At 37.5% G+C, this 27,118-nt stretch overlaps 1 protein-coding gene across 3 annotated transcripts; it reads right to left on the reverse strand.

Annotated features, from left to right (window-relative positions):
* On the reverse strand, positions 1-26,904 carry LOC110055002 (uncharacterized). 3 transcript variants are annotated; one of them, XM_089284803.1, is made up of 8 exons: positions 26,624-26,689; positions 22,168-22,386; positions 8,178-8,453; positions 5,860-6,174; positions 5,375-5,692; positions 4,455-4,511; positions 3,630-3,755; positions 1-3,249 (listed from the first exon to the last, which is right to left on the reverse strand). In XM_089284803.1, the coding sequence occupies exons 2-8, from the start codon at positions 22,292-22,294 to the stop codon at positions 2,801-2,803; spliced, it is 1,668 nt and encodes a 555-aa protein (XP_089140929.1). In that variant the 5' UTR covers positions 22,295-22,386; positions 26,624-26,689; the 3' UTR covers positions 1-2,800. The 3 variants fall into 3 exon arrangements, with proteins under 3 accessions (XP_089140929.1, XP_089140930.1, XP_089140931.1); XM_089284804.1 differs by lacking the exon at positions 22,168-22,386 and having other exon boundaries at positions 26,624-26,904; XM_089284805.1 differs by lacking the exons at positions 22,168-22,386; positions 26,624-26,689 and adding an exon at positions 14,228-17,404.
* Positions 26,905-27,118: the final 214 nt, after the last annotated feature.

Genomic DNA, 27,118 nt, shown 5'->3' on the forward strand with positions numbered 1-27,118 from the left:
TTTGTATTGATATCACGTTAGCTTTTTTATTGACTTTTTTATTGAATTATTATCTATTTTAAGAGGTGTTTTTTTTTGCCACCAGTGTAAATTTACGTCTTTTAGGATTAGTTTTAATTTTTACGATATAAAGTGCACTTAATCATTTCATGGAAAATAATATTATTATAATTATTATTATTATTATTATTATCGTCAACTGCCACGCGATAGAAATCTCGAGCTCATAATCTAATCTAGTGATGCCAATGACCATTCTAGAATAGCAAAGAATGCTAATGACTATGCTAGAATAGCAAGGATGCTAATGACTATACTAGAATAATAAGGATGCTAATGACTGTTCAAGGGTTGCAATGATGCTAATGACTATACTAGAACAGTGACAATGCTAAAGTTTATAGTAGAATACCAACGATGCTAGAGATTATACTTGATTAGCAATAATAACAATGACCATAATATTAGAATAGCAATGATGCTAGCGCCTATAAAATAGGAATGATGCCACTACTAGAATAGCAATTGTGCTTATGACTGTTCAAGAGTTGCAATAATGCTAATGATTATACTAGAATGGCAATGATGCCGATGACTATACTAGAATAGCAATAAGGACAATGACTATACTAGAATAACAATGATGCCAATGGCTGTACTAGAACAGCAGTGATGCCGATGACTATAATAGAATAGGAATAGTTCGTATAGTGTGATCGTCCGGGTGAGAGTAGTTCTGAAAAGAACTGCTGTTGGTGACTGACATTTTGACAACCTGAGTGGAAGTCATCTTCAGAGTCAAGTGAATTGTGTTTATCAGTCGATGATGTTATAAGCCTGGTCCGTTGAACGTGATTGGTCAGTTTAGCCATGATGGTATTGGCTGGAAGACTCGTGTAAAATTTGTCACCAGTCATTGGTCGGTTTCGATCCGTCTATTGTTAGTCAAATTGGTCGGATTTTGGTCCGTCTATTGTTAGTCAAATTAAGTCGGCCTGTTAGAAGTTTGTTTGTCGGTTTCGTTTCCGCCGTGGATAAGTCGTTTGTAAGGCGCCGGTAGTTGTTGACATCTGTGAAGAGGCGTCTGAGAATAGCAATGATGCCAATGACTATATTAGAATAGCGACGACGCTAAAGATTCCAGTAGAATAACAAAGGTGTTAGTGACTACACTAGAATAGCAATGATGCTAGTACCTATAAAAGAATAGAAATGATGTCAATGACTATTAAACAATTAGATTATGAGCTCGAGATTTCTATCGCATGATAGTTGACGAGGGCGCAGCCCGAGTCAGCTATCACGATTAGAAATCGAGAGCGAATAATCTAATTGTTTTGGTATAAATTTACTAGTCGTTCAAAACGTTATCGAAATCCTCTTGACAAGACACCTCGAAAAAGCCAAGAAGCGGCCGTTATTTTGTTAGCAAGGGCACACTGCTATGCTACTCACTATCTATCACAGAATAGATAGTGGGTAGCGTAGCCAATCAGAGAACAGCATTCGTGATAGAACGCTAGTGAATTTATACTAAACTAGAATAGAATGACACTAGTGACTATACTACGACAATATTGATGATTATGATTATACTAGTAAGAATAACAGTGATGCCAATGACTACACTAAAATAGCAATGGCACCAGTAACTCTTTGTTCACTTTCATGACTCATTTAAAAGAAAACAAAATTTGTACGCGTTTTCCAAGGAAATAGCGGTCGGACCCATATGGGTCATATGCGACCTCTCACCCGAAACCGTTCCTTACGTGTTAGATTCCTTTATGGAGTGAACTATAGCTGAGACACTCCTTGAGATGCGTAACGGCTTAATAGAATTTGTGTTATTTTCTCGTCGGTGTCTCTTTAAAACCTTGGAGGTGCAGTAAAACTATCATTATCACAAATATTGCTTCCGTCTGTTTATTATGATTTAATGATTATTATGTTATTTCTTTTTTAATAATTATACTGTATTTAATTATATTGTTTTTATTTGTTAATATTAATAACATATAGATTTAGCCAAGCCTAAACGCGGAGCTCCTGATTAAAGAATTAACCATAAATGAAAAGAGGATATTTTTTCCTGGATCAGAAACTCAAAAATGATCAATTGGGAGCATATGATTGTTCAGAGTTCACTAGTTTTTCTAGTTACATTTTAACAAACCATCCTAATGAGTGTTCCCAAGATTGGAGAAATTACGCACGCAATGTATCAGGGACTTTCCAAGAGACGATTGTGCGAGGAATATGTTGGAGGAAAAGTCAACAACGCGTCTGGGTTTAATTTGCGCTGAAATTTTGCCTTTGCATCATGTACTCCCCCCCTCTCCCCAAGAGTAATAACCTGGCTTGAGCACACGATCAAATGAAAAACCCAGTACCTGGTCAGGGGTCACCTTCAAAAAAAGAGCCCGCGATATGACCACCTGCGATATGGTCACTTGATACTGGTCAGCGGATACCTCGTTTTCACAGCTGTCATTTAATTACAACATGGATGTCCGATATCAAAGATGTACCTATGGTAATGGTGTTACTCTCTCTCGGACGAACGGACCTACGTCCGTACGTCCATACGCCTGCACGCCCGTACGGATAGTTACGTGACAACCAAAATTTTTGAGATCGATGGGCTACCAAATTTTCTAAGGTATGGGGCTCCGCTCACACGCCTTCGGCGCCCAGGAGCTCCGCTTTTATTAATTTCCTTACTATGGCAATTTATCGTTTATGAAAACAAAGCCTTTCAACTGTACTCTTGGAATGGTAATTTAACCACGCGTATCTTCTACACACTAGCATTTTTGCTTTTTAATATCTCACTAATTATTTCCTCTTCCCAATCTTGTGTCGTCTTAAATTTGTCATAATCCACCAGGTTCTTCTTTCTCAAAGCGGCTGGTAATTGCTTGTTCTTCATGTTGTTGATCTTTACGAGAATCAGTGACGAATCGCCCTCATCCAATCCTCTCTGCACAGCCATGTGCAGCTCCTCTCGACAAAAGTTGCTGGCGAGGTAATTCTCAGACAAGACAATCAACACTTGACGGCTGCCGTACACACTGTCGGCCATGTTCTGGACGATGGGTCTTCCAATTTCAAAGTCGCGGCTGTGGATGCTGTAGTCAATCGAGTGCTTTTCAAGAATTGAAATGAGATTGTCAGTGACCCAACCAAAGTCCTTTGAACTGTGGCTGATAAACAGTCGGTTTATCAAATCTTCTTTGCTAAGGTGATCTGTCAATGAATGGTGCGCCAAAAAGGATCAGCTTGTCAGCAGCGAAGACTCAATGAACGCTAAATTATAACGCCAAATTGGTCAAGCTTTTGTGTGAGCGAATTAAAAAAATGCGTAATAACAGCCACCCACTAAGTTCCACACTTCAATAAGAAAGCAAACTCTGAAAGGAGTTGACCTACTTTTACCTTGGACATACTTTTGCACTTGGAATCTAAGTCAATTAAGGCTTTTTGGAAACGCTTATGCCATTGTGGCCTCTGAGGTAAAAGCTTTTTGGACTTTTCAAGCAATCGTCTGTTGCGTGACGAGTCCAAAGAACTTCTGTTTATAGCACTGAAAAGAACCGGGGGTATTGGTACCATTAAATTGAACTTACAGTTTGGTATGTTATAGGATGATTTCCATCTCTTCTTGACACAAAATTGCACGGAAACCATGAACAAGACGGTGACACTTGCTGCTGATATGATGATGATTGGTAGAAGCCACTCTCTGCGACGTTCTGTGGATTAAAAACCAGTCATGAAAACACACGAAAAAACATTTCTTATGGCATGAGTAGATTCTTTCTCTCCCTCTGCGGGAGGGGGGGGGGGGGGGGCGGAACATCTGGCACATTATACAAAGATCCCTGCTCTATACTTACCAAAAATGTACAGAAAGGGTGTTCATGGTTCGATTGTCCTTGATGTAATTAGGTTTCAGACCTCTGAAATGTTTTCAAAACATCGTATTCTAGGTCTTTTTCAATTGAATCACCCCCTCCAAACACACTACTTTTTTGTCACTAGAACTTTTATAATAGAACGTTGAGGGTGAGGCCACTGCTCCTTTCCAAAAGTTAACACAAAATGAATCGCCTGAAATATCTCTCTAAACAAGCAACCTGCGCTGACTCTCAAATGCATAGGTGTACTAATACCATAAATGTCTTAAAGTGTTACAAAAATGCATTTGCTTCAGTAGAATTTGCAAACATGTAAAAAGATAACTGTCATTCATTGTTTTTATCATATGAGGCTCAACTTATGAAAAACTCATAAGGTCATTTAATCTCAGTTGAGCTTAAGCTTTGGAATAAAATGTTCTAAACAATGAAAAAATGAGAGCGGAAAATGAGAACTAATCTGGCAAAAATGTTAAATTACTGCAAAGGTTACTTCATGTAAACAGACGCGGGGTGACACTGTCTAACTCTGACCTGAACCCAAATTAGATGACGGACGTGTTGAAGTGGTCACACTTTCAGTCACTTGCGCTGTTGGAAAGAGAACCAAAATTAGAAAAGTACTGGCGACTACTGTAGATTTTTCACTTGTCAGTTGGAACAGACCAGAACGTAGACGACTTTCTACACACTGTAATAATGCTCTGCTGCAATATATTGTGTTCCACTAGCAGGCGGTCAGTTCAACTTATAGTTTAACTTATCCATGCACAAAGTTGGGTTTTCCGTAAATTCCGAGGTTCCGACGAAGAAACGTGAAGTGCAAGACTCACCCAACAATCAGCTGGATTTTTCGCTCAGTGTTAACGTCTTCAGCCAAAGAGGCTACTGAAAATATTCAGGTCGAGATTGAAAATTTTATTCGAATTCCAATAAAAAAGTCGAACACTTTGAAACAGAATTAATACACATGCAATTTCCACGTACGCCCTAAGTGAGTTCCAAAGTCATTTTTTATCCTTTACCGGGAAAATTCCCTAAGACACAGCAAGGATTCTTAAAGGTGTTCATCCTTCTTTTCAAGCGCTGGCGTTGAATTAAGAAAACGCCGGAAGCCATATAATTTGAATAATACAACTAACTGAAACTGTGCAATAGCACTCAAAGAGAGTTTCGAAACGGAACAATCCTTTAAGTAGCCTGATACTTTACAACTTTCTCCATAGATTTTGAAGAAAATGTCTTATCTATGCGATCTTAGAGCGAAATCTGATTTTTTTTTTTTGCCCAAATGGTAAGTAGCAATGCTGTCAGCATTAAGCGTGCGCGCTTTTATTAGGCGGAGTAAGATTAGGGTTTGGGGTTTAGAGTTTAGGGCTAGGGTTAGGCATGGTTTTGAAAGAAAAACTACACGGATTCTGTAGCACCACTTCTTTTTTTAACCAGGCTCTTACCCGTTTGTGATTGAACAAACACTTTCAAGTAAATACCAGCTACTCGGTTTTTGCAGTTCCACGTGCAGCTGTAATTTCCCTCGTCATCTTCCGTCACGTTAAAAATAGAGAGGATGGATTGTAGTTTACATTTGCTGCGCATTTTCTTCTTTTTTATTTGGTACTTTGCATTATTTTCCAAGGGGGCAGTTTCATTGTGCCAAATCAACTGTGGACACGCGCCGTCTACATCAGACAGGCATGTCAGATTGACAGTAGAAAAAGTCCTTGCAAGGACCTCCGGAGCAGAGACAATGGTCGGGCCTTTTGGCGTTGGACCTGAGTAAAATAAAAAGTTCGCGATGATTATTACACCGTTACACCGTTACACCCACTCCACTCCAGTCCAGTCCAGTCCACTCCACTCTACTTAACTAAGTTCATATATGCGCAGTCTCAGATTTCTTACATCAGTAACCCCTAAGTGGTTATGGGTTTCTGCTTACACTCATATATATACTCGATTGAAGCGGAGGCCTGTCGGTCAGAAATCCTGTTTTTCGCACAGCACTTATACGTTCCTTCCAGCTCTTCACGTCCTGGAGGAAGACTAAGTCTGCTATGAAGAGTTCCCTCTCCATTTTCCCGCCTCTTGTCCACTGAATGATAAATGCCTTCAGTTCCATTCGTGATTATTTTGTCATCCTTGTACCAATAAACTTCGAGAGGCCATCCCGAGAAACGGCATTCCAAATCCGCTGGTTTTTTTCCTTCGGTGAAAAAATCTGGAGTGCTGGAGAACCAATAAACTTTTGGTGCATCTAGAGTGGAGAATATTTTTTACAAAAGTCAGTGCATGCGTAAAAGAAATATGTGAATATGAAAGTATTCATTATATATCAAGAGTTATATATGCCATAAAGGCTAATTTCCATATGATCGTTACCATGACTACGATTGCTGCGCTCCAACAAACGGCTGAGCGATCCTTACGGCTACCTGTTCCTATCACTACTACGATATCGCTGCAAATTAAACTGCCCTGGAGGACTTAGACGAAGCAACGGCGCACTACACTCAGAATTTCTAGTATATTTTTCATCGCAGTGATCGATAAAATCTGTAGAGCGTGGTTTCCATATTATGCCGCAGCGATCACTATGATTGCTGAGGTAGAACTGAGGTCTATCTCCGTTCACCATGGCTACGGTCGCCGAAGAGATCGATCGCTACAATTTTTTTCGCAGCGATCGTAGCGATCGGATGGAAACCAGCCTTAAATGAGCTACGTCATGGTTTGCAAATCTTGAAAAGTTTAGTCCGAATTTTTTGAGTTTGTCGTTTGTAACAGTCCTATCCTCTCCATCCTTAACAACCCTTGTTACTTCATGGTTTATTATTATCTCTTTGGTATTTTTCTATCTTGGCAAACTATTATTTTCAAGTTTCCTCCAATTTAAAGGTAGTTCTGTATGTGGGCAAACTAACTCAAAATACCGTGACAGAATTCTTTCACATATTCAACTGTTAACCTATTGAGAATTTTTTGAAACCTCAAAGAGATAATGAGACAACAGTGTCAAAATGTACCATTTAACCGTACTGCCTGCTGTACAACCACGTTTCACCAGATCCAGTTAAGTCAGAAGTTGCGGCATGACAGGAACTTGGCCTGGCCATCCCTCACTCAAAGTTTCCAATCAGCTGCCAAACCATAATAAGCTGAAAAATGTATGTCACTGTTGCCAAGAGTGGTGACTTATAAAAACATTTCTATTTGGATCTTAGTTTTCAAAGGCAATAGACAACATGCGTCGAGCGAGAAATGCTAAGAGTGCAATCCCTTTTGTTGCAGAACTAGCCCACTGAAACCCTTTGTTTGGAAGAGATTTATCGATGACATATTTTCTTTGTGGAACATTCCAATGGAAGAAGTTTCCAATTTTGCTAACTTCGCTAACTCGTTCCACCCTACGATCAAATTTACTTGTGAAATGTCATCCGAACGCGCTGTTTTTCTCGACACAGAGGTACATGTATTCAGAGGACCTTGCTTTTCAACTCTCAAAACTCTCGATTCACAAACCCACTTCAAGCCCACTGAAACTTTTCAGTATACACACTTCTCATCCTGCCACCCGTTCAATACTAAAAAGGGTTTTATCAAAGGAGAAGCATTACGTCTTTTAAGAACCAACTCATTCAAAGAGAATTTTTATAAATACAAACGAGATTTTGAGCAAAGACTCTGTAACAGAGGCTATCCCACGGCGCTCGTTCATAAAATCTTGACTGAAGTTCAGCTCTCAGACAGAACAGAAACTCTTCGTAACAAAACAAAGAAGGCGAAAGAAATTTTACCGTTTGTTACCACTTATAACCCAGCCACACCGAATCTTAAAAGGATTCTCATGAAACACTAGCATATCATTCAACGGCAGCCTAGACTTGCACATATCTTTAACCAGCCATCGATGGTGGAAAAATCACTCAAGGACATTTAGTCCGCGCAAAACTTCCTTCAATCACGCCGCAATCAAAAAATTGTAAACAAAGAAGCACTTTCAAAAGGTTTGTTTTCAAAGCAGAGGGAAATTTACATATGATCTTTTTCTGCTAGCAACACGCTCAGCCTGCGTTCACACATCTCTGTCCGCAACTCAACTGAGCCAATAAACCTAAGCCTTGATCATTTGCTAAGCGCTCCTCCATTTACACTTTAAACCTTTCAGTTGATCATTCATAGCGAACATAGAAGCTGAGGACTCGAAGACTTTATTTAAATACTGGAAGCTAAGATAAAAACAAGCGAAGTAGCACCTACATGTGAAGTGTATATTGGTACAGTCACATGACATAGTGTCGCTTTCCTTCGTTGAATTTAACTGCAGCAATACCAAGTCTGGTGAACCAGTACTGTTCTGGAATTTTTTCTTCGCTTGTCTCCATGTCATTCCTAGCTCCAGTCCTCGTGTGATGATCGAGCAGTTGCGAGTGATTTTAGAGTCGGGATCTACTGTGATGGGATTTGCGTACTGACACCCTGGTGGGCAAAAGGATGAATTTATTTCACACTTCACGTCAGTCGCAGATGAGGCATCTGTTCAATAAAATAACAACCCAACAACATTAAATGAGCTTATCAATTTGTCATTGATAAACCAGAATAAAGTGTCTATGGAAGAGAATGATTGCTTGCAAGGGGGGCTAGCATTCATCATCAGCTGATCATATAATTATTGACCAGAGAAAAGCTCGTCGAGAGCTAGCGCCTATAGTTAACGTAGCGATCGAGTGAAGGGAATAATTTCTTTCTTATCTTATCTCGGAGCAATCGAGAGATTTTCAAATTTTCCTACTAATTATTTCCTAAAAGAGATGAAAATATTTTCCTGAGGTATTTCTTAAATAGAGGGAAAAAACCTGCTTCTATTTGGTAAATAAAACTTCAGAAATATAACATCACTCCACCCTACTAAAAGTTTTACGTATCTCCTCTTCTAACACTATGGTTAACACTTTGTTTCAATAAGTAAGTGCTTTTCACCCGTTATGCCAAAGTTTCATATGACTCATGTGTCACATTGGATTTGGCCGCTGTTCTTTCCAAATTCGAGAATTATTATAACTGTTTAAAAAATGAAAGGAATAAGATTAAAGTTTTACAAATGGCTTAATTTAAAAAAGCTCAGGAAAAAACGAAGATCTCTTTTAAACAGAGGCGTTTGATGTCTCAACAGTTTCTATTTTTTTTCATGCACAGATTACTGTGCAGTAAGACCTCAGAATTCTTTTTGGCATGAGGATAATGGAAAAATTTTGAGTAAAATCAAGAGTTGCAGAAGCCTCTCGCTTACATACTGCGATGTTATTGTTGGGTCTTTTGAGGAGGAGATGGATCTATTTAATTATATAGTAATTTTAGGAAAATCTTTCTCGTGGACTTGTCGATGTAAAGAAACATTACCTTCCTTGAGTCACTTCATAAGAATTTTGCTAATTAAATATGAAACTGAAAAACACATCCATTTCAAATCGGATAAAAAGAATTTGTTTAAGGAAAAATGGAAGATTTTTGAGGAAAATATTTTAACTAATAACTAAAGTCGGACAACGCTATTGTTAAGGAAAATCGTAAAGTTAAATAAGTATGTAGAAAAGAACTGACAATATTTATTTTCTTTATTAATTCAATATGGTGTCATTGTTAACTTCTGGAAAACAAACTTTATTCATTCTCCTGTAACGTAATTGTTGAAAAAAGAATTGTTATTGTTGTAATTGTGCTAATAAATAAAAAAAAGGAAGACCTCAGAATTGTAGTGGTCAGCGGTTCTTATGGGCGCATGCTCGTATCAATAAAACGTGTTCTGTGCATCCGCCATCTTGGGTGTCTTGTTCTTTACACTTCCTACACTTCAAGAATGAAAACATTACGCAAACAAGTGTTATCTGAAAGTGTTATCTGGAACAATAGGCTTATTAAAATAGATGGCAAAAGTATTTACTACCACAACTAGGTAAAAGCTGGAATTATCTTTTGTTACCAGATGCTATTTGATCGATAAGAATAATTTAGAATCATACAACAGTGCCAAATGTAAAGGATTGATACATACAAATTTTTTAACCTGGTCAGGGATTCGAAGCGTAATTCCTGTCCACTTAAAAACTTTGAATATAGAAGAAAGTGAGATAACTTCACTGAAATTTCAATGTGGGGAAAAAATCTTTGATCCTGTAAGATGTAAAAGTAAACAATTTATGAACTGCTCATCTCGCAAAAGACAATGGTCCCTGGGAGTTTTACTAAACTCAAGGACGATTTTGATTTAGATGATATAACTGTTTCTAAGGCCTTTCTTAATTTGAAGGCTGTATCATCTGAAACTTTCATTAGAAGCTTTCAATTTAAATTTTTAGATGACATTATCTACACCAAAATAGATTATGTCCGAAGTCACTCCTTAGGGGTGTTAAGCACCCCATTACCCCCTACACCCTTACCCATACGCCCTGGCGCAGAACTGTCTATATACTACTACTTCTTACTCTTGACATTAAACAATGCCCAATATATGCCTCTTAAAAATTCACTTGCAGAAGCTTTTTCAAATAATTTTCTCAAACTCATCAAGTTTAAACAATGTAAATCATAACTGTGATGGTGTTTGGATATCTGATCTTATTTGGCATAGATGTTGTAATTTTAAGTCGCCTTTTTCTTCTAACAGCCACTTGAAGATTAATATTGAATCCAGAAACAAACATGGATGAACTGTTCTATCCAGAAATTATTATGCAAACTACTAGTCAATCATCAACATATACTTTTAACATCACAAGGATCTACATGTATCAAAAGAAGCATGCAGACTGTATGAACAATATGTTTTTATATATTGTCTTTACTGCATTTACAGTAACATTTTATCACATTTTGTATCATCTTAAAGCTAGCAATCAACGAAAGACCCTACATCCTGTATGCAAATTGATTGTTCTTATTCCACGTGACAATATTTCTTTCTAGTCATGACAAAACGTATTCAGAACTTCAGTGGAATCGACACCATTGACAAGGTGTCTATTTGGGACCAACTGTTGAATTCTCAGTTGCTGACTTTATTATGTAACTGGCTTAGATATGGCAGCAAACCCTCTTGACAGTACATGTACAAGTTAATTTGATACTGTAAACAGTCTTCAATAAAATTAATAACAACTTACCTATGTTGATGCCTAATAATCAATGTTACCTTATTTATTGAAATGTATACCTTTATCTTTCTAGTGATGGCCTATTCACTTGTAGTACTTTAACTCCCGAATAATGACGTTTAAAACTGGCTTTCAAACTGAATGGAATGAAAGTAAATCTAAGCCCACACAAGTACGCTTTGCGGACCTATATTTATAATTTGGAAGCATTGTAAAATAAATGCATGTAAATAAGCTAAATTAATTTTAATTTCCCTGTTGTTTGAATAATTTATGGCAATATACAAACATTTCAAATTAAATCAAGATATCTTAAATTTAAAATTTTTGTCACTGTGAATATATTTTTTATTACTCTTGTTTGATATTGGTTTTTATTGTGATATCTTCACTAATATTCATGCTACCTTGCTGGTATTTATTGTTATTATTATTCTTATAGTAGTAACTGTTCAGTGTTGTGGTAATTCTTTCTTTAATATTATTAAACTCTCAATTAGCACGCGCGCTGTGATTGGTCAATTTAGAGGGCCGTCTTCTGCTGTATGACCCGCTAAAATTTAAAGCTGTTTTTGTTGCCAAAATGGTTTGTGATTTATCGCCAAGTGTTCTTAACTGTTTAGTTAGTAAAAGTTTAAAACTTTCTTTTACTCCGAAAATTGTGTATTAAAACCAGCGAAGGACTTTAGAATCTCTTAACAACGATTTCAAATTGACTCGTTTTGCTTTAGAGATGCGTCAGGTATTTGAAGCCGTTCCGCGTGAATAGAAATCGTTCCCGAACCCGTCAGACACACAGTAGAGATATAATAAATATCTTATTAACATCGTTTTGTCGGTCCGTATTGTAAGGTACGGATCCTCGTTTTTTCCCTTCGATTTATGTCCCGCGCGCTTCGTGCTTGGGCCATAAATCGATGGGGAAAAAATTTACAGTACGGCCCTCGAACTCGGTTAGTAAGAGTTATGTATTTTTTTTTAATGGTTTGACATCTGGCCCGCGTTGTTCGAAATCCGGTTTAAGTTTAAGTTTAATAATAATATGTCATGCTAGTACAAGCAAATAAATCACAGAAATTACAAAAAGTACATGACTGGAGAATAATAGGTTAGCGCTAACCCAGGTAACATATATATTTTCTTGTGTAGTTTAAGATGAATCAAACTCAAAACTGAAAGACAAACAACATAATCAGAAAACTGGACCGAAAAGTTACAAAACTGAAAGTAATCAAAATTCTCTCTAATCCTGTGTTAGTTTAATCAGGCTTTGAACAACCCGGCCCTGGATATTTGAGACTGTGCATGGTGACTTAATTATGTACCAGTATTGGTACAATATTGGTTTATTGCAAGAGACATATGGTGAGACTGTTGCTAAGTTTAAATTTATATCCCTCGAGTGAAATAAAGTCTCCTCAAGTCCCCTAAAATCGCTTAAGTCGCCTTAAATCGTCTAAAGTCGCAATGTTTTTTCTTCCAATTTTGCTTAAGTCGCCTAAAGTCGCCTTAAGTTACGGCGACTTAAGGTCCCAGAGTAGGCCTAGATCATAAACATTAATATTCAAATGGCACTAAACAACGGAAACGCATCCGAAAACCAAAAATTTCAGATAATCCAGAAGGAAGTAAAGTTCGCGTAAAACAAAACTTCCAACAATTTAAAAGTTTCGATAAAAGAGGACGTGATAATCAAAATTAAACTGTATTTAAATTTAAAAAAACACGAACTAGTATAACCCTATTTTAAAACCCACTTTTCAATATGCATTAATAATTCATGTACTTGTCAAAAAGATCACTTGGAAAGACTGGGCGTTTTCTATTCGGACAAAAACTCTGGTTTGAAATTTCCTGGGGCGAATGGAACACAGTTTTCCGGTTGTCTGTGGAAAACGATAAGCCCGTTCCATTCGCAATTGTTGCCTCTTAAATTGAAAATAGCTGACTGACCCTGAATCTCCCGCACTTTTGCTCGCTTGCATGGAGTTATTCAGTGACTGCAAGGTTTAAACACAGGGGACCCGAACACTGTATCAGCAATAAAAAAAATCATTTAAAATAAATTTACTGTTATTTACCTGTGTTCCTGTGTCTTTTTGAGCCATTTAGAGGGGATTTGAATAGAAGCGAACGCGGTTTACATTTCAAATATCATCTTGTCTGCTGCTTTATTCAGTGATCGGGTCCCTTCACGGTGGTTTCAATCGCAAATATAAAAGCAAACAGAATAATGTAACTTTAAGACCACAATAGCAGAGACGTTATACAAATCGCAACGGCAGCGAAAACATGGCAAAACAAAGGGTTTAATGCGTGGTACATTAAACCTGTACGTGTTATAAATCTTCGTACATTTCTTGACAAACCACAGCAAAACAACAACGAAAAAAAAAAAAAAAAGAACACCACGTGGCATATCTTTTTAATGGAAGTAAACACTTTTTTCGGCGTATTCAGCTGTAGCTAGCATTCATAGCAGACAGGTGGCAAGATTATAAAGTAGAATTTTAATCCATTTTCGAAGGAGAGTCGCCGTCATTTAATAGCGTGAGATGTCCAACTCACTGTGATCGCGGTCAAAAGAACTAGCGCTGAATAGAAAAAGAGGACAAACTCCGAGGTATGCCACCAAGTTCGAAACAATTTTCCCGGAAATTTCTGTTCCAGTTGATTTTCATCGTGGAATTTGTGGATTTTCTGGAACCTTTCCCAGGAAATTTCCGTACCACTTGTCCCAGTTTAGAACATTTCGGAATTTTTGGTTGAATGGAAAGCGTCCACTGTTTAGTATTTTATAGAAAATCTATGCATTTTGTTAAAATTGTTTTTTCAAAAAAGGAACAGAACGGAATATGCTTGCAACAGTTTAAAGAACAAACATTGTTATGGATATTACATTTCTTTTCGTATAAAATTTCGTCAACAACTCGAACAAATTTCCTTAAATGATATGAAATGTATTAAAAATAACCAGGAATTTTGTCTTGTCAAGGCAAGAAAAATGCAAACAAGTCCTCTTGACTGCAAGCAACAAAAAGAAAATTAATTCCTGGTTATTTTTCATTTTCTTCTCCCAATAAACAACAAAAGACAATTTGAGAAATGCAGTGGCGCATGAAATTTTAACAGCGTGATTCACTTCATACGTACCTTGAATCACAAGAAGAGACAAAGAACAAAACAAGAGGTATTTCACCAAACGAAGCTTGAGGTTTTTCTCCAGGTGTTGATTCTTCATGGTCCCAATTCCTGCCGCGATCTGGGAATTCGTGGTCATCACTTAGTTTTGCTGTTGCCCTGGTGTGTTCTTGAACAAGTTTACCTATCTATCTTTTATCGCCGGTCAATATGTGCCTTCTCTTTACATGTAACGCGACTTGTTCAAATCTCGAGAACAGTCCTCAATGCTTGCAGCGAGGCGGGGAAAGGGCCAGATGTTAGTTATTTATGCAAAACAGGATATCATATATGAACTATAAAGCGCATGATATGATATAAGGATACCACGATATCATATAAACTATACGACGGTGACGCCGATAAACGCCGTGGATTTGAAAAAAAAAACCAATTTACATTTTACCTACAAATCTTGTGATACTCAAAAGCCATTTCTTTGTCAAAACTATCTCGAAACTGGATATGGATTATAGCATAAAATTCGAAACATAAGCGTACGGGCCGGTAGGGGTGCTGCAGCCCCTCCAGTTTCAGAAATTTTTTTCAGTTTTTTTTTGAAATTTTCGGGCAAAACGCTAATAATTCGGGCAAAAGTACCCGGGAGAAAACATTCTAAAAGGTTGTCAAGTCCAGGGTTGTAGGCTACTTTCTCTGACGTTTGCCTTGTCAAAAGAGACTAGGCCACGTTCAATATATCAATATTCTAACATAGTGTTACTTTCGTAACTCGTTTTCTCCTTTGTTTTGTTTATATAACTATTACTTATTAACGATTATGTACATTTCTAAGTTTTTGCTATTCATGCTGTGATTGCTGTGATCAATGCAAGTTTCGTAATGTGACCTTTGGAATCATGTAATTAGAGACACCACATTTTCATCAGTTTAGTTACGCCATCTACGTTCTCGCTATTATTTTATGCTATCGCTGTCATCGCTATCGTGCTAAGCTATCGTTTCTACCATTGCTACCCTCGCAGGAGCAAGATCAAAGTAAGTCTGTACATCTTTAGTCGTAATCGCGTCGTTATAGTTTAAGATTTATGTTCCATCGGTATCCTTGATTTATGTTTTGTATCTTAGCTAGTATTAGCTTACATAAACCTTTTGTATCGTTTTGCTTTTAGTTCGAACCACACAATCACAACCACAACGACTTCACATCACAAGATCATCCCTATTTTGTTATCCTGATTTCTATATTATTGATTCATCGCTCCTTCGAATAAACGCTAACGATTGATTTTACTGTGACCTGGTTTCTTTGAATTACAATGTGCGTTCGAGTGGTTCAAGCTCCTGTTAAGCCCTAATCTACACGTGGCTTCGCTCCTGGAAAGTCACACATGGCTCCGAGGCTTTCTGGACAAACTTCTATATTTGGTGTTTTTTTTCTTTGTATCCAAGTCTCTTTTGGGAATTAAGAGAGAAAAACTTTACAATTTTGACCCGAAAGCCTCGGAGCCATGTTAGAATATCGATATATCGAACGTGGCCTATTAAAGGGATAGTTTCACGGTTCGACGCATGTGCAAAGTGTGACGTAGCCGCACCCAATTCCATTGTTTATAAACCAATCAGATGCGAGTACATAACTCGTTCGTCTGATCAAGAATAAACGGTTCGGCCCGAATAACAAATTTGAATTCTAAATTCGCCATTTTCTGTCTAAATCCGCTTACATCTTCTGTAAAATTTCGGACATCAGTCATTCCGCTGGCCTTTGGCTATCCTTTGATTACACTTTCACGAATCTATAGTCTGGGATTTTTGAAATACATCTTTGTTGATACGAAAACGAAAATGTGCTTTGTGCATGGAGTCGGAACATACGAAAGGAATTGTAAGGAGAATTCTCACCTATACCGTCATGTTTTTGCGACTCACCACGAAATTTACAAAGGCAAATTTCCCGCAAGAGTGATTTGCACGCTTCCGATTGTTTTATAAACAATGAAATCGAACGATTAACGTTGTAGCTTGCGCATGCGCCCAGCCGCAAAGCCCTCCCTTTAAGGTGGCTCCATAGGGTAATCATTTTTGTCGCTATACGCGCAACTGTTATGTTTTAAATGCTGTTTTTGCATTCGCTTACATGTAATAAGCAATAAGCAATGATTAAATAGTGTTGTACTATCATCTCTGTTAACATTTTGGGCTTTAGTCTTGAATTATAAATGTCTACCTTTGTTTTCGTGGTAGCTCTGAAAGGAGCCATTTTAAATGGCTCCACAAAGAGCCGTTTTAAAATTTTCTTGAACTTTTCGTACGAGAAGGAATTATCTGTTTCTTTCATAAGTTTCTGATTTTACTAGGCTGTCGATCGAGGTCATAGAGTACGCGAGGTTTCAAAGTAACTACTTTTGGAACTAGACGCTTTGTTGCGTGTACCCAGGCAATCGTTATACTGAGAAGCAATGGCTATATTGCAATTGGGCTAAATGTTCTGCATTTGAAGTTGTACGAAATTCAATCGAATTGATGTGCTTAAAGTGGTACTATGATCAAATTTTTACCCCTCAATTTTTAAGGTGTATCACATAGAGTTCCATGAAAGAATAAAAATGCCGTTTACCGTTTTCAAATATCTGCATTAGTTCCGGAGATATTTAAGTTTGAAAAATGTGTAAAATATGCGAATGAAATGACTGATGACGTCATACACTCAACCCAATATTATATTATGTATATAAATAGAGCTATCTCGGTCAATTTACAGCAGAATCCATTGAAACTTGGTAGGCTAATAGTTCTACAGGAAACACACCTACGGCTATAAAAAATTCTGTTCCCATGGCAACTCACTCTTTTCCAGTCCCCACCAACTCGATTTCAATATGTTAGTGATTTTCAGCGGGAAAAACATTAAACGAGGCCAGGAGTTCGAGCTAACATATTTATATGCCTGCTGGATCGTGCATATGAGACACCATTAGCAAATATCAAAATGGAATGTCAAAGGTGGCCAGAAAGCATTTAATATTGGGGAGGTCTGGAACCCAGTATGTTGCCATGGTAACAAAACTGTTAAGCTCGTATGGTGGAGCACATTTAGTAGAGTCTTACTGCAAAGAATCAAACATTTGTGATACAAATTGGCTGAGATATCTGTCTTCATCATTTTGATCAAATTTTGGCTAATTTGCATATTTTAAAAACTTGAATATCCCAGGAACAAAAAGAGACATTTGAAAAAAGTAACGACATTTTTCCTCTCATAGAGACTAACTGTTTATGTTTTAAAATGGCTTAGATAGGAGAGATGCGATTTTCGTCATAGTACCACTTTAAGCTCTTCTGCTTTTGATTGCATTTCTTGGAATCGATTAATAACTCATAACTCGTTTGCAAGTCTTTAGGGTGTGAAATGAGTCAAAGTCTTTATATCAACCTACAAACGTTTCAGTCTATTTTCCTTAGCCTTTGTCGTCGTTATTTGTGTTTCTCAAGCAAGCGAGACATTTTGAATTTCATAGTTATGGCGATGCGTGACATAGACCTACGAACGCGGTTGTCGAAATCATATGCTTATCTCGTGATTTTTAGCCCATTTAGAAGTTAAAGTATTAGGAAAAGTGCTTATGTAAATGCTTGTTTGTGCAATACAGATAATCAGTCGCCTAGATAGCCAAAGTAAGTTCCAGATGTTTACAATATTTTCCGGCCGCAATGTAGGCGTACCGCGAAGGTACACCAACATGGCGGTTCCATATTTGTCTCTGTAAATTTGTGCAAAATATTTCGACGATTATCTGAGCTTGGGAAAACGCACAGACCTAAAAATTCGAGGAGTGTCTTCTTTATTAATCTCCTATAACAGCACAATTTCTTGATTTTATCCAGATGAATTCGTAAACAAATTCTCTAACCTTTCTGCTCTTGTTGCTCAGACGTTCTTGAGCTCGTGCTGGGATTCTGCTTGGTTCACGATCACGTCTAAAAATACGAAGACGCTTCTGAGGATGCTTTTTATCAAGTTGACGAGTTCATAGCCTCGGTTGATGTCCGCTAGTAAATTGATCTCTCGTAAGGTTTGCAGCTACCCGTTCCGAAAACGCTTAACGTCCTTTAGTGTTGGTCTACCTTGAACGGTGTGTTCGTTTGTATGTGATTTCATCGCCCTAGAAATCATGGAATCCGTACAAACTTTCCTCGACGATAACCTCTGTAAATTCCATGTGCTGTACGCATGCACAGGTGGCGCATGCGCTTTAGAGACCAGACGGCGATTTGTGACTGAACGCGGAAAAAAAAAATCGGAGCCGAAATTTAAACCCAGGCCTCACTGCCTGGGTAATGATAACAGTTTCATTAGACGTGAGAATTGTGGACGTTTTTGACCACTGAAAAATAAAGCTAAATAGCCTAAACTTAAATTGATAATTACAATTTGTACATGATCCTCAATTTTTGATGACCACGCGCGTGTTTGAAGGGAACATGACTTTTTGTGACGTTATCAAAACGATTGTAACTCCTTAAGTAAAGTAATTTTTAAGTCATAATAAGTAATTATTATGTATTGTAAGTAAAGTTTGTAAGGCAGTGAAAGCATTTGAAATAATAATTAATAATAATAATAATGATAATAACAATAATGTAGTGTATTGTAAGTAGGTTAAGTATTGTGTCGTGTTGTAAGTAGAGTAAAGCAATGTAAGTAATTATGTGTTAAGCAATAAAAAAAAAAAAAAAAAAAAAAAACCATTGTAGGTTTCTTTACTTTTATCGCCTCTATTCCAACCAAAAACCAAAAATACCAAATTGGGTTTACATCGCGAGGTGGTCTGTTTTTCCGGAAATTCCGGAAAGAGCTGTTCTATTCGCCCATGGAAATTTCCTCTAAATTTTAACTGAAAGGTATGGTTGAAAGAAAGCTGTCGAGGTATATCCAAATGTTCGAAAATTTTGACTAAAATAGTCAAAAATCCATTTGCACTAAACCTTAATTACGACACATGAACTATTATTATTCCGAGTCATTAATCTCTAAGACGTAGGTTGGGTAAAAAGATAAATGACATCTTAACTGCCAAATCTTTTGTGGTCTGCTGTCGATTTCGAAATCCTGTGATACAAAAACTGTGCAAATTGTCGCCCCCTCATTGGCTATTTTTTGTTCCATAATCAGCTGGAGAACAAGTCGATGAAATTGATAGCGTGCTCACAGGTGGGGCCCCACATCAAGTACGGGGCCAATGAAAGTTATTGTCGTAGTGATTTTAAAAGAAATACCCTGAAACACTGCTTCGACCTGCTTCGCTTAAACTGGTTCGCTTCCACGTGTGAATTATCAGAAAGGGGAGATTAACATCGGAAGTGTTTTCTCACACATCACCCTCAAAAAGGGTGTCGGTGATTTTCCGGATGTGGTTTGGTTTTGGTTTCTACACCCTCCTAATGTTTTATGTTTTCAACGCAGACGTTTCCTTCTACTAAAGAGGCCATAACTTTGAAACGGAAAAGAAATTTAACAAGGCCCGACACAATTTTCGAAAGAGGTTTCCTGGAACATACCTGCCGATTTTCAGCCAGTTCCGTCGGAAGACGCGCGTAAACGAACTAAGAATGTTCATCAGTCCTTATATGCAGTTTTGTTTTATCGAGAAAAAGACGAAAAACCTTTTATGAGATTGGTATGACTAGGTGTTAAAAATCCCCTCCGCACTGACAGATGTCGGCATCGGTCAGTTTACCACAACAATGACTTATGACAAGTTGAAATAAACAGACGTCTTACAATTCTGGCGCGGAAACCCGTCGCAATGAAATCGTCCGAGAAGCGACAAACTATGAAAAGCTTTATACAGGTTTGTATTTAAACTGCCGTGATTTCTTTTACTTAGAAGATTTCTTCGGCGGCATCGGTATTGTATTGCTCAAGTTTAGGCTCCTTCGTTCTCCTGACATTTTTTGAAACCGTGCTTCGTGAATCTCGAGGTCTACATCTGCGCTTGACTCTCTCGTTGTGGAAATTTCGGAATCACGTCCGTTCTCCAGCATTTTCGTGGGACGATCTCTTGCTGTAGCCTGTCCTTCAGCTCCATTGGCGGGACTACTGTCCTCGAGTTCCTTCAACCATTCTTCTTGGTTACAGTGCGACCGTGGGTCGCTCAGAGCCAAAGATCTTGGTCGACGCTGAACCTGTGGGTTCCAAGAGATTTTCGCCTCTTCGACCTCTTCGAAGACGAAAATGGGCAAGAAGGTTTCTTGTGTTTTCGTCCTAATGCTTGCGATGAAAGAACCAGATCGAGAACAGTTCGTTCGAAATATCACACCGCAACATGATTCGCTTTACATGTGACAACTGGCGGTGAATTTTATTTAGAGGTGTAAACGCGCCGTCAGAGGTTAATAAGATTCAAAATAGTTTTTCTCTTTATCTTAAAAAGCAAAAAAGCTTTTTTCCCCATTTTGCAAAATAATTATCTCAGTCTTAAAATTGAATTAAAATCGGCCGGCACAAAGCAAAAACTCATAGATTTTTATTTTTTTTTTCAAGTCTCCTGAAATTGTATGAGGGATCCCCTGTAGTGTAGGCTTCGCCAACGGCCTACTCTTTTTATTATTTGTTTGATAGCTTTTTATTATAGGGATAAAAATTGATGCCAGCTGAAATTGTGAGGCGTCTTTCATTTATTTGTTTAACCGAGAATTGATGGTAACGCCCAACCAGGGCCGAAGCTAATAACAGGCAAACCGACGCACTTGCCTCCGTCATTTTTTTTCGTTTTTGTTCTTCATCGTCATCATGACCCACCTAAATACCTAGGAAGAGAATTTAAACATGAAAATTGCCTCGTTCATTCTTTTTTTGTTCATGGGTACTGCCTTAGTCATAATTTTTTCTGGATATGGGCCTGCCAAAAATTCTTTGGCGACTATTGATATTTAATAGATCCATAAGGAGACATTGAAGACAATGCTTTTTTTTTTCTAACCACTGGTTCAGGTGTATTTTGAATGTAGAAAGAGTGTAGACTCCCAAATATACCGGGATCGGAATCAAAATGAGAAAAAGGATATATATTCGACTTCCAAAAACGTTATGTTGCTAAATATCGCGAATCGGTACACAGTAGTTCATGTTTAGAGTAACTAACGATGTCCTTCGTCTAAGTTGCATTCGGTGAATGGGTTTATTGCTCGTTTCACCGACACATACCATCTGGACAGTGACTCATTATTATTCAAATGTCACCTGAACAACAGAGACTAGTCCAAATAACCTAAAAATTCAGATAATTGAAAATTTGGAAGGTCCGAGTCATCCAAAATTCTCAACAGGTAAAAGAGTGAATAATGGAGGACGTGATAACAGACAATTAACTGTAATCGAATCAACCCATTTTATTTTGTGGAGCCAAAGTTGGCGGGTGTCGAAGACAAATAAGTAAAGTCTAATATTTATTTGAGTCCATATGCCTTTAACATATTTTTGTCAAATTGATCAATTTGAAAGACTGTTTACTATTTTATAGCAAACCTAGGCATGTTGTAAATTCTTTTTAAAGCAAAAATGTGCAGGACGGAAATTTTGTAGGAGGTTTTGTTGAAAAGACTACCATAAACCTATGTAATTTGTGATACTAAAATAAAGACATAGTAATGTATGTGCATTTCTCTTAATTTTTTTTAAATTTTCTGAAATATCTGGAATGATTTTCCTCGTATGCGATGAAGTATAGTGGTATTTTCAAGAAATAACGAGGACTTTTGTCCCGTCAGGTTAAGGAGGCCTACAAGCAGGGTTTCTTAACCGCGGACGATGAAAAAAGTCGATTAATTTCTCGTTGTTTTTCATTTTCTGCCACCAAATAAACAACAAAAGACGATATAGCTGATGAACTAAATATCAAGGAATGCACAATGGCCAATGAAATTTTAACAGCATGATTCACTTCACATACCTTGAATCATAAGAAGAGACAGAGAACAAAGGAAGAAGCATTTTACCAAACGAAGCTTGGAGTTTTTCTCCAGGTGTAGATTCTTCATGGTCTCAATTCCAGCCGTGATCTGTGAATTCGGGGTCATCACTTAGCTCTGTCGAAATATCTTGCTGTTGCATTGGTGTTTTCTTGAACACGGTTACCCACGCGTATCTTTGATTGCTGGTCAATATGTGCCTACATGTTTAAATTTTGAGAGCAGAGTTCTTAATGGCTCTATCCGGGCGGGGAGAGGACCAAATGGTTATTACTTATGCAAAACAGGATATCACATGAATTATAAGGCGGAATTGGCACGACAATCAAACATGGAAATGGCCTAAACAAAAAAATGTCCGCCTATTTCGCCGGTAAAGATAATATTGACAGCCGCAAAATGCAGAAGACAACTGCCTAAAAGCTTTTGAAAATATGTTCCTTAAGCTGTCATGACGTTTGCTAACAATTAACATTTATCTTATTTAGCGAAAGAAATTTGAGTAAACCTGTCGAGATCTGATATAAACGAAGATTTATTAGAAGGTCTAAGAAAAATACAAAACTTTGGGTAAATATCGCGAGGTTGTCGTGGTTTCGAAAAAAATTCTACAAAATCGTCTTTCAAAATTTTCGACCGAACGATTCAATTCGTATATTTTTGATTCCTATATATTAGTATATTTTCCTAGCATTTTCTGTACCATTTGCTCTCGTTTTGAAAGTCCCGTAATTTTTGGCTGGATTGAAAGTGTCGCCCTGATACGGCCGAAGTTACGGCCAGATTTGGGAACCTTAAATAAGTAATCGTACTTGAGCAGGAGAAGGTTACATCTAATACAGTTAACACCCGCACACTTCATTCTCACTAAATTTCGCGATTTTCGCTACTTTCGAAAAATCGCGAAATTTAATACTCGCGAAATACAGGACACGCGAAGATTAAAAATTGCGAAATTTAATACCTATATAATATCAATTAATAATGAAATTCTAGCTGTTTTTTTATTATTGTTATTCCAACATGTCTCAGCTTCATGTTTAGGAGTTTTTCGTCTGATTTTGTCCATCAGTTATATTCCACTGCATCACTCTCGCTGTCAGAACTGTCCTCTGCCGCTAGGTTCTTCAAAATCTCGTTTGTGCAGTCGTCAAACTTTCCATCTGTTGGGTCTTTGTAATTGTTTCTGAGATGTGTCTGGTGTCTTGCAAATATCTCACGTCCCCTTGTGCTGTGCTACATTTCAGTGATTACTTTCACCCGAATTTCAAGCCCTCCTTGTACCAAAGGGGATCTTCTGTGCTTAGAGTTAATTACGTCCACTTTTACAATACCACCATTCAGGATTAAAAACAACGTGACACGTAAAATCTCCCTTGGAAGATGTCCAACTACAGCGCTGTCTAAGCGACATATTAAAGAAGAGAGAAAAATCGCGAAATTTAATACACTCCAATTCTAATTTCCTCTCAGAATCGCAAAATTTAAAACTCGCGATATATGGCGCTTGACTTTTCGCGAAATTGAACACTCGTGAAATCTAGTGAGAATAAAGTATAAGAACACATGATTTCGGGTTCAGGCTGATCTGGTTCTTATTTGTCGGGTGCTTAGTGAGAAATCAGCCTGAAGATGTTCTTAATAAATTATGTTCTTAAACTTTGTTTCAGAAATACTACACATAACATGTTATTAGAGGTTTAGTTAGCATATTTTATTATAAATAAATAAGTAAGTAAACAATTGCAAATCAGTGAATCAATGAATAAAATAACAATCTCAGGTAGTAAAATAGTTAACACTAACAAGTAGAAATGTAACATTAGTTTCAACATTTTTTAAATATTACTTACAGTCATACTAACTCAACCGGGCCACCATTGTCTGGCAGCAGCCATAGTTACATTGCTTTCTTATTCCGACACCCTTTCCGTTATTATATAAGGACATGTTCTATTTATCAGGTTAAACTGGTTCTTATATTTATGGTACTTTATGGGCCGCATTTCAGCCTGATGTTCTTATTCCATTTGTTTTTATATGCGGGTGTTCACTGTAGTTTCGATCGTACCATTTTAGTCTGCTTCGACGGCTAACAGGGCTCGTTCGGTCTCGCCGTGAGTATTTTGGCACTCCAGCGCACCAAGTAACCGACGTTTCATTGACTACGGTTTATGAAAAACAGCTCTCATCTTTCAAAATATGTTTAAAGCTAGAGGTAAGAGGCTTTTCATGGACTTATGAGTATTCTAACTCCAGTTTTTATAGTTTTACGTTTTACACTTTTAGTATTACTTAGATATCACATGCACTTCTAACCAATTCGGTGAACTGTTTTTATTTGGGATCCTGGACTCATTTACAGATTATCCCTTGGCTTTTTTTTTTAATTATGAATTTATTATTCTGTATTTACAAGTAATTCTTTTAGCGCCATGAATTGTAATAAAACTATAAAACTAAAATCCTTCTCTTTAATCATAGTTCTCGTCATATGTATGTGAGCCGTCCAGAGGACCACCATGCAACGTAGCGCAAAGTTTTTCTTTCATGGCAGATTGCCGCAAAACGAATAAATTTTATTGGTCTTTATCCTACCGCAATATCAATGCACTGAGCTTATGTCCTGTGATGTCATCTACAGGTTAGATTCTGCGCATAACAGTTGAAATTTTCGTAAGTAAGATGACACATAATTGCAGCTAACGTAAGACATAAGATTGGATCAGTTAGTAATTTGTCTGACGTCACCAAACAAAAGCTGAGCAAGCCAATTTTCGCGCCGAAATCACAGCCGTTGAAAAGAGCACTTCACACATTGTACCAGCGATTTTATCAACAAATTTCCCTCAAAATTCGATGTTTTTTCTCGCCAAATTCATAGGAAGCGAAAACGTATATGTGACAACAAGCCTATTTTTTTTTCTGAAACTATTTTCAATCAAGATAATTCGAAATCACATACTTCGATGGCTGTTACATTTTAACTGGGGAAAAATCTTGTTCGCGAAGAAATAAACCTGAAGTTTGTCACCGAAAGTACCTTCTAATGAAATTTTGCTAAACTTAGTGGGCATCAGTCTTCTTTGATCTGCTTAAATGTGCCCGGACAAACACCAAACATAGCTTGACCAGACTCGCCTGAGATGTTACCAAGGCTTACAGACAAAAACACAATTTGGTATGCTGCTCCGCTTCCATTTAAACAGGAAGTCGACAAGAAACAAGGAATTGAGATCGTCAACTAAGGGATAAAATTGATCTGCCACCAACTCCTCACAAGTAATATTAAAAGACATGTACTCGATTGAGTTAGGGGAACTTAGTTATCGAAATATACTGAAAACAAAGTTATACTGAACATACCATTCAGTTATGGGACATTACTGGGTTCAAAATTAATGTTATGTGATCAAAATCTCACCGTCATCTCGGAATAAATCATGCTTGCTCCAGTTGGAGTCGGGACCCGAAATTTTGAGCCTTTGCTGATTACCCGTTTTTTTTTCTTTTGGCTTTTCTGTATTTTCTGCCAATGACGTTTGAAGAAAAATCACTGGTCACAATGACATGTGCTGACGGAAAAGATTGCGTGACACTAGTTTAAGTGATCAGCTTATACAACTGGACTCCACAACACAAGTTCTGGTTTGTTAAACCGTATTGTTTGTGGTTTGTAAAACCCTATTGCTGTGATTTATACCCATTCTACACCACAATCGCAACTACATGTACTGGAAACGGGAGCGCATGTTTTAGGAAGACAAAACGTTTTCGCGTTGTTAACCTGTAGGCAAACTTGACTACCTGGGAATCTAGTGTTAAATCAAAATATTGACATAGAAGAAAAAGATGGATCTCCTGCATCCTTTGCATAGATTTTGTAGCGAAAAATTAATCTTAAATTTTCATACCTTAATTTATCTAAGCTAGCTTGAAAGTAATCAACCTCGCTCTGAAAATTTGAAAACGGCGTCGGTGAATTTGGAATAATCGCAGGGAGATTTTCGCGGGCGGAATATCGGATGAAATAACATGACAGTCGAGACGTGCACGGAACAATAAACAATCCGTTATTTAATTTAAACTCCCAACTCTCTTGGTGTGGGAGCACAGAATTAGTTTATTTAGCCTCCTGTGATTAAAGAGCGGCTAGTCAGTCAGTCAGTCTACTCAGTTCATCATGATTTCTAATTGACAGGACAAATGTAAAGATAATTGTCGCACCAGCAGAATGAACACTATATCAACTTGTTTTCCTGCATACTTAAACAAACGTTTGAGTGTGAAATAATTTCAACAGTCTACTGAAATGAATATCTGACTCCAAATTTCTTCTATCATTTTGCTTACTCATGTAAAGTCTGTCCCAAAAGCTGTCCACTGATTCGTCCATCAAAGTCAACCAGTCATGTTAAAAAAATGTAGAGAGCTTACCTGTGTGAAATATAACAAGCAGCTTGGCAAGAAGACAACAGCTTACAAACTGAGATAGTGAAAAGTTGCTCCCACCACTACTTTTATGTTTCACAACGTCAAAATTCAAGCAGAGCTGCTGCATTTGGCTATATGTTTCTGTCCCCCAGAAGCTTGTCCAGATCCAGTGATTAATAGATGCTATTAAATTTTACTTTCTCGACATCTTCTTTCAGTGCCGTGCGTTTGCTGGGGTAGTGGAGTGTAATTTGTGTGGGTTGTATTGAACTTCTTTATTCAAATTCTCGCAAAGTACAAAAAGGTTTATGTCATCAGCTTCCGACAGTTTTATTGATCCCAAACTGGCGTTGCCAAAAATAACCCGTCTTCATCATTAGAATAACAATTGTTAGGAAACAATATTCGGCTTCACACTAGAGCTTGTAAGTACGATCTAAGTGCTCTTGGAACCTACTTTGAGTCTGAAGGGGTAAAATGTACTTACTTGAGCTTTAC

Source organism: Orbicella faveolata, unplaced genomic scaffold (genome assembly GCF_042242905.1).
Source record: "Orbicella faveolata isolate gen_17 unplaced genomic scaffold, um_ofav_v1 contig_13, whole genome shotgun sequence".
NCBI lineage: Eukaryota > Metazoa > Cnidaria > Anthozoa > Scleractinia > Merulinidae > Orbicella > Orbicella faveolata.